The sequence below is a fragment of the Neolamprologus multifasciatus genome, chromosome 14 (assembly GCF_963576455.1).
Source record: "Neolamprologus multifasciatus chromosome 14, fNeoMul1.2, whole genome shotgun sequence".
Classification (NCBI taxonomy): domain Eukaryota; kingdom Metazoa; phylum Chordata; class Actinopteri; order Cichliformes; family Cichlidae; genus Neolamprologus; species Neolamprologus multifasciatus.
In genome coordinates, this window is record NC_140452.1 from 18,227,484 (window position 1) to 18,236,656 (window position 9,173).

The following is a 9,173-nucleotide window of genomic DNA, read 5'->3' on the forward strand; positions in this document are numbered from 1 at the left end:
TATTTTCCAGCTCTTGTTTTTTCTTGACTGCTCTCGTCAACCCTATTTATACTTAGAGTAACTGTCAAAGTGTGGGGGGCAACAGCACTTCTGGGTGTGAATGTATTTTTTGTAGACAGTAATGGAGAGCTGAAGCTGCTTTGGTGTTCTGCTTTCAGTGTAAAGACTTTGAAAACAATGGACTTTCACAAAACTAGAAAAACAGCAAACCCAGGAAAATACTTTTGATGGCTTCTGGGAAAGGAACATTTGTACCTCTGTACTTCTTTTTTTGTATTTTTGATTTTGAAGTGCACTTTGTATTTTCTGAATGTTCTCAAGTCAATTCAGTTCTCTTCTACAGAGTCATGCTGTTATAAGCAATCATTTTACATCGTCTAACTTGCAGAACTGGCAGAAGTTCCTCCAAATCCTCGATTTATGTCAAAGCATTAATAGGAATTTCATGGTACAAGTTACTCAAGTCCTGCACACTACTGAGAAGTGAATGGCTTGATGTTTTCTTGTAGGCATTTAGTGAAATGGGTGCATTTAAGCTGTCATCTTAAGAAAAAGACTGCTATAAGCCTGCCAAGAAAGTGTCCTTCCTACCAAAATTTACCAGAGAAACATTTTTTAGGAATTACCTTTACACAAAAAGAGCAGAAACAAGTTGTGTTAAATTCTGATCTTAGGTGTGTGAATACATTTTTTGTTTACTATACTTTCTTGGGAATAAAGAACCAAAAGGACAAAAGCTGTTTTTGTCTGACTTTAGTCCCCCAGGTTGCTGAAATACACAAACAGTGAACAATGTTTCTTCACACGAACTGAAAGATTTAGTACTTCGCAAAATTATGTCTTATATTTAATGACAGTGAAGAATGTCACGTCATACTTGCAGACAGTGAAGTACTATCTGTCTTCCATCAGGAAAGATGGAATGATGAGTATAAGAAAAGCAATGCAATGACGTCTGAAAAAGGTTGTAAACAAGCCTGCATGTATTGAACTGTTTTTATTTTCACTCTATGGATTCAGACATCTAAATGTTTAGTAGCAACCTGTTTTAATGTAACATGTCTGTAGAGCCAATGTTGTCATTATGTGCAGCATTAGTGTAGGGCTGAAATGTGTCATCAAAAATCTCCTGGCATTTTGGCCCACATGACAACCGTAACTTATCACATATCTTCTTCCATCATCCTATAAATCATTAAGCTTTGTAAGCTTTGTAATAAAAAATAAATAAATAAAATAAAAATGGTAGAGCAGCGTTTCCCAATCTTTTGGAACCATGGCATATATTTCACATTAGTAAAATCACACAGCACACCACCATTGATCATTTTTCCCGGCGCACCATGCATAGCAGAATTGGCTCGGTTTGTCCCCAGTATACCTTTTTTGCTTTCTTCAGACCACTACTCATGCTAGGGCTTTTACACACTGAGTTGTCTCACTCAGCATGATTATTATGTAATTTCTCCTTGGTCTTCTTCTGTTTTACTGGCAGTTGGCAACCTATTTAATTAGAGGAGGTGGTTGTACTGCCCTCTAGTGGTAGATAATGTAATGTATGTAATGTAATGTAATGTAATGTAACTCACACCGTTCGCTTACAGTACTAATCAGGTGGAACCACATAATCTTCCACTGTGCACCTGATCATTTCTCACAGCACACCTATGAGCAGCAGGTGGGTAGGAAACACTAGTTTAGCTTGTGTTTGAGCATTTTGTACTTGGGATTAACCAGAGTGTCTTGCTGGGTTCGAAGTGCACTGAGATGTCATGCTGGTAGGGCAAACTCCTTACGACACCAACTGACTGTAACCTACAATCCAGTTTTGATTTTCCTTCCCAGGGGCCTTGATGCCCACTCACATCTTCACTCAGTCAGTTAACCTCAATAGGTCACATGATGGTTTCACCTGAAACCTCTGCTAATAATGACTCACATCCCTTTTCACAACTTGATGAGGTATGGGATCAATAGTGGGTCAATGACTCTCTTAAGGGACAAATCCCACTACGGTTTAAATATTTGGGACTCTCAGTCTCCACCATTCTGGTCATTTTGTTTTTCCAGGCTCCTTAGATTACCATGATCTGGATGATTGAGACCTACACTGACATTCTTTGATAAGTCCTTTAAAAAACTATAATGAGATGTGAGAATAATTTGAGAATAATCATTTGAGGCACTAAAAAGATTACTGACGTAACAATAAACTGCAAACAGCAGCTTGTTTGTTTTAAAAATCTGCCTGGAGCTCTGAATGGGTTCATGAACTTTGCAGTACCCCTGTAACTTGTTACGTTTATGACATGTTGTTGAACCAGAAAGTCAGCCAACTTTTAGTTTTTGCTTACGAGATGTTTTCCACTCTCTCCACTTTCCCACTGTTTCTCTTTCACTCTGATTTTCGCACATTTGGCTTCACATGCTTCAGTTTTTTTGTGGTTGGTAATTCCTCCACATCTGTCTAATGTTTTGCCTTTCTGAGTTTTTCCCAAACGTTAAGGGTTTTAAAAGTGAATATGGGTAAGCCCACACTAGGGTCTTTCCCTTCCTCTGAGGAGATTACATCACCTCTTGCTTACGTTTCGCAAGATATAAAACATCCAACTTTTGCTGGAAAAACAAAACATGATTTGGCATTTTAGCATTTTTAACATGTGGATAAGCAACACATGGCAGAGGAGAGGAAAGGAAGATCAGATTGTTGATTGCTTCTCAGACATGACTGAGCTGAAGTCTCAATTTTATCATCAGTACAGTGCAAAGGATGGGAAAATAAGCAGGCTCTTACTTGTGAATATCAAAGAGGGTATTGTATTAGAAAATGCAGCTACAAGTAAACATGCTGAATGTGAACAAGTATAATTTCTTCTCTCTCAGACCCTTTGAGTCATCTTTTGTGGACATTATTCATCTCAACATGTTTACTCTGATAAGTTTTTCACTGCACTCTCTCATCTTTCCACCCTTCTGACCATCACACCTCTCTATTTAGGTCAAAGGAAGACACCACCCACTGTGTACAACTCCCATACACAAGTCTGTTGTGATGGATGTGTATCAGGATGGAAGCCTTGGATAGATCAAGTAATGTTTTCATTGTTCTTTCTTTTTTTTCAAACCTGATCAACTAGATGAATTTTTCATTTCAGTGAAAGTCAACAATGTCTGTGGCAAAATCAACCCACTCTTTCCTTATGAAGCCAGAAGACCAAAGCACTGTTCCTTAATAAAGAGAGAGAAACATTTATTAAGGCCATACTAGTGAGATTTTGACTAAGTAAATGTTAGCGCATACATTACAGTATTAAAGTCAGTTAAAATAACTTTAAAATGTATAGAGCTAACAACAGGGCCCCAGTCATTCCAGAAATGCAAGTTCTTTTTATGCAGCTTCCATGAGAAAGCATGGAGCTCCACCCCGCTCCTTTTATAAAGTAACTGGGCGTTTTTAATGTGGTGCGCAAGACACATTATGAAATTAGATGTACTTAATGTAAAATTGTAACCCTTTTTCTTTGCTTTTAATATTACTGATTTTCATTTTTCATCTTTTTATTTTCCAAAACTAATACATTTATGTGTTCACCTATGTGCAATATAATTTTTTAAGTTACAGAGTTCACAACGCTGCAATGTTACTGTATTATCTCTGATTCTTCCAGTGCTGTGGAGAGACGCCGTAAGGCTCAGCACAACGTGGAGTTCTCTGTTGTAATAACACCTTGTACGAGGACAGAGATGATGGAGAGGAATGTTCGGAGTTGGGTATTTCTTACAACCCGGCTAAAGGGACCATGTGTTGTTCTCACTTTCATGGCAGCCCAGGACAACACTGCTGTGGGACAGAAATTTACCAGCCTGATGTTGAGATTTGCTGCAATGGACACAGGTGATTTTGTGTGTGTGTGTGTGTGTGTGTGTGTGTGTGTGTGTGTGTGTGCGCGCGCGCGCTTCACATGGATTATTAAAGAATTTCTTCTTTCTGAGTCTCTGACAGTATTTGGCACAATTTGAGATCAAATTTATTGTGGAAAACTGTCTGTTTGCTTGCCACCAGTCCAGTGATTTATCTATTTAGAAGAACTAAAATATTTAGGAATTTAATTTATTGTACCATTCAATATTTTGTATTGATAAATGGGTTGGAAACCGTTGTAATGTTATCAGAGTTATCACCCAAATCAGCAGCTATTTGTATCTGGGTTTTAGTTTTTCATTTTGTGTTCAGTTTTGTATCAGTTGAACTGGTTGAGTCTTGGCTGCTCTCATAAGTCTGTTTCTACTTGTAGTAGCTGTGAAAGTGTGGTTGACAATGGCTCTGGGTATAAATACATTCTGTGTAGATCCTGATGGACACCTGAAGCTGCAGCTCCGATGTTTTTCTTTCACTGTGTAAACCCTGTGCTGAATAAATGAAGATAATACCTTTCAGGCTGAAATCTATCAATATAGATAATGGCTCATATAACTCAGGCTCCAATAAGCTTACATTTTTCATCTCACTCTCCATATTTGATATTAATTGATACCTCTGTTTTCCAACCAGACATCCCAGACTGAGAAACATCCACTGCTGTGGGGTCAAAGCCTACAACATTAAAGACCCACAGATGAAGTGGTGTGCAGGAACGCTGTACAATCTGACATCATTAGATGAGCATGGAGGGGATGCACAGTGCTGTGGATCCATTCTGCAAAAGCCACAGGTAGAGTCAGTGATATTGATGGCGTCAACAAAGCATTTTGTATTTCCTACCATTGCTTCACCCCCTTTAAACAGGCTTCTGCCTGTTGTAGGCACGAAACATGATTTAAAGTTACTTTTGGCTACAGTGGTTAGTATAACTGATTGGCAGGTTTTAATGCTAGATTTTTTTTGTGAAGGAACATGAAGCGTATTTTTTGAAGAAAATAAATTGATATATGTCTGGGGGAAAACTTAAGAAAGCAGCAGCTCCCTCCCACTACGCCATTGAAAGTACTAGTAATGTAATGAATGTTATACAACTGGAACTCTTCTAAATAGCACAGTTGAATATCGGGGTTGCACCCATAAAAAGCTTGCCAAATGTTCTCTGCTAATGTTACAATGTTTTTGTAACAAAGAGCTGATAACTGAGGAAGATTATTGGCTTAACATGTAATGTGGCCTGACTGAATTAACATAATGCCTCAGTGACAGTGAGTGCAAATAATTATGTTTTTACTAACAATAACACATAATATCTTTTCAAAACCAGGAGATTTGCTGCTCAGGTGAGGACAAAGAGGTGCTTTACACTGTCAAGACAGGATTTGGATGCTGTGGTCACCTCTATTACAACACCACCCTGTGGTCGTGCTGCGCTGGGAGGCTTACATTAATCAATGAATCAGAACAGGATCAGAGAAAGATGATTAATGGTCAGTCGCATACGTTTCGATGTCCTCTCACAAAGTAGAACTTCATTTTGTGTCATTTTAACATGATGGCACAGCCCAGATTCTGCATTTTACCAATAATATGTCTATAATCTTTTTTTTTTCAGAATACCGACATCTCTCTGTGAATAATCTGAACAAAACAACTCTTTGCAATAAAGGTATGAAATATATACACATATTGGAAGAAATGCCATTGAAAAAATAATGTGTATTTGTAATGCAATGTTCTGCATCTCTGTTTAGTGCGCATTGGGATTGTGGAAAGTGTGTCTCTGCATAGCATTGTTTTCAAGAGCATGCTAAAAGTCCATGGGAAGAAGGCCAAAGTCAAAGCTTTGTCTTTGCCGTACACCCTGAAAATAGTTGATCACTGCAGCTCCCCTAAACTGATTCCTGGGAAGATCTATATCTTTAACAACGTTAATATTTTCACTGATTTCAATCATGAGTCTGTTCTTCAATCACTGCATTTCATTTTTTCCAAGTGTTCACCTTAGATCAGTACTCACATTCTAGTTACAACTGTGTTCTTACTTGTGTTACAAAGGTCATCTCCTTGAAGGACAGATTAGAAGAAGAGAAAATCATTAAAAGCGCCATATGGGCATTTCTTTCATTTTAGTGCATGGAAGGACAAGAACATGCAAGTACAAACTGCTTCTAGCTTGAAAGTGACATGCACATTGATCCCAGCCAAGCAGCTAGAGTCCTCATTTGGAAATAGATTTCTGTTTATTTGGGACTGTAGTCTAACTAGTGTGATGGTACACCTAAGTTCACGTTAGAGTAATGCAAAAAAAGATGAGATGAATACAAATTATTTATTTATAAAACTATTTAAAATGTAAAGTAATTAAGAAAGTAATAACTACTTTAAAATCACCAAGAAATGTCAAACTTCAATTACTTTAGTTACAATTATGCCTTTACTTGTGTTACTTTTTAAAAAACAATGAGCAATGTGTATTTTCTTACTGTTTATGGGAACCATCCCGTCTTTATGTAACAGTACGACATTCAACCTTACAGACCCACACAACAAAAAAGAAGATATAAACGTGATCATCTTTAGGTATAGCCACAGTTACTAGCAAAGGTAGTGGAAAAACAGCTCAAAATTTTCAAATAGCCAGTTCATTAGAGTTTTCTGGAATTGACACAGTCATCTTAAGCACTGTTTAGGGTCTTAGGGTCCTTTTTCAGGTTCTTGACAAAAATTGAATCCTGTTTGCAGCAATGGATAGATGCTTCTCACAATGAAATCAATGTATTGCACTAATCTCTATTGCTCAGTGTTGTACACCACTGTATTTTTTGTGTTTCTGCAAGGTGAGCCCACTTAATTGTTGCATTGTTGCATACATGAAAAAGCTAAAAGTCAAACCCACACTATTGAATGTATGCATGTATTATAAATCATATGTTTTATTTTACTAGCTAAAGCTAGAGAACAATACACACTTACTTCTGAATGCCATAGATGTTATAAGAATTGCTATTTCTTCTTAACTACCCAATTGTGTTCACCTTTGTGTAAGCTTTAGTTACTTTTTAACGAGAATGTGATTTACGTAATGTGATTAAAGCTAGAGTACTGTAACTGGCAGATGCAGAGTGGGTATTATGGATGAGCCCCAGGGGTCCAGGCTCACCCAATAAAGTTATAGTGCCTCCTGAGCTGAATTGTATGCTATACTGTAACTAAGTTACACTAATTCACACAATTTGGTGATTAAAAAAAAAACTCAAACAAACCTTGGACCGATCCAGGTCAAACTTTGGGAAGTGCCTTTCTCTTTGAAACAAAAAACAAAAAACAAAAAAAAAAAGATTTGTCAGGTTGTGAAGCTAGTTTTAAATCATGACCCTATTCAAAGGTTTCAAAACAAATGGAAATCTGTTCAGGATATGTACTTAGGTTTATTGAGCCACTTCTGCACTTCTGTCCCTTTTCCTCTGCAATATAAGACAGATGCAATTTTATAAATATTTCTCTGTGAATGTTTGGTGCTATGCGTGTATTTTTATTTAATTTTTCTATAAAGTCAAAGTTGGTTGTTCTTCCAGTTCATATGGTTCAGTTGACCCAGGGTAAAGGTTTGCCATTTTTTGTACTGTATATTTATTAGAAGTTGCTGAAATCTGTCATTTTTCAGTTGATTTATTAAAGAAAACAATATTGTACTCATGAATGCACATTTATTATTGTCTAATTCTGTCTTCCAACAAACTGATGTAGTTCAAGGGCTTAAAATGAATCCATTAAAAATACATAAGACTGGGGCCAGTTTTTTGTACCACCATCTTAAATACAGTAGCCAAGATGAATATTGCCAATCTATCTAACTACGATTTATATATGTGGCTATATACTGGTCACATGTGGACAACAGAACTCACTGACATTTGCATACTATGGAGACAAATTTTAAGACTTGAATTAGGAGAAGTAAGAAAGCAGAATTAAGTTGAAGGCAATCTACTGGTGATTGGTGGAACCACAAAGAGGAACACAACATAAATTTTCCAAAGGAGGTTTTGACTGTTGTACTAAATTTTTTATATATTTAAGTTTATTTAAACCACTTTCTAATACATTGAACTATAATCTTGAAGGCAGAGTGATCAAACGGTATTAAATGTCAAAATTATTCTATACATGAAAGATTAATTCGCCCAGTTCAACTGTGATCACTCTCTTGTCTTTGACCTGTTGTTCCCATGTACAATCTTTTATACAGAAAGTATATTATATATACAGCGGTTCCTCGTTTATCGCGGGAGTTAGGTTCTAAAAATAACGCATGATAGGTGGAATCCGCGAAGTAGCTAGCTTTATTTTTTACAATTATTATAGATGTTTTATAACCCCTCACTACACACTTTATACACTTTTCTCAGACGGGCATGAACATTTTCACACTTTTCTCTCTAGTTTAAACTCTCTCAAAGTTCAAACCTTTGTAGAAAAATAAGTCCAATATTATAGAATGAATCAAAACCTGTTTTCAGTTCCAGAACATGGGAATAGTGCAGCTGTAAGAGAATTTAACACTAAGGAATCAATGGTATGTAAGTGGAGGAAGCAAGAAGAATGATTTGCGCCTCACAATGCAGTGTGCCTTATGGTCTGAAAAATAGGTAACTTCCCCCTTCCTTTAGCATGTCCAGAAGTCCAACTTTTTGTGCGGTGGTTAGCATCTTCCTCTGCCTTTTGGGTGCTACTGCAGGTGCCTATGATGGTGGAAAATGTTTCATCGACATTGTTGTGTTTGTTGGCGAGAAAACTAAAACATACAGTACAGCAGTTCAGAGTCACGCTGCTAGCGATCAAAGATTCCTGGTTTCAGGGAGGCTGGAAACATGCAAACTCTATGAGGGCAACAGTGCTATGCACTTCATGTTTTTGTCCTTGACAGGTTAAACTGCAATGAATAGCAATACCATACTTCTCCTATGTGTGCATGCTTTCCTGTGGTTTGAAATCTTGAAATCAGAGGACAGAGGAGGATACTACAGATAGGGCGAGATTGAGGCAGATGAGTTACTTTGGTGATTTCTAAAAGAGGCAGCTAGGCAGCAAGAATGTTCTGGAAAATATTTATAACTTTCATACTGATCCTGACTTAAGCATTCAGCTGGGTCTTAAGGGACTATACTTTCTACTTTCTCAATGCATCAGTTGGAATTAGAGTACAGTGGTCCCTCGCTATAACGCGATTCACTTTTCGCAGGCTCGCTGA

General features: G+C 37.3%; 1 protein-coding gene across 1 annotated transcript; it reads left to right on the forward strand.

Moving 5' to 3' along the window:
* Positions 1-3,689: 3,689 nt before the first annotated feature.
* LOC146503905 (uncharacterized) lies at positions 3,690-8,899 on the forward strand (the record flags this gene model as incomplete). Its single annotated transcript, XM_085131327.1, has 3 exons — positions 3,690-3,895; positions 4,553-4,712; positions 5,247-8,899. Coding segments are annotated over 3 exons (567 nt in total), but the record flags the coding sequence as incomplete, so codon positions are not given.
* Between the last annotated feature and the right edge of the window lie 274 nt (positions 8,900-9,173).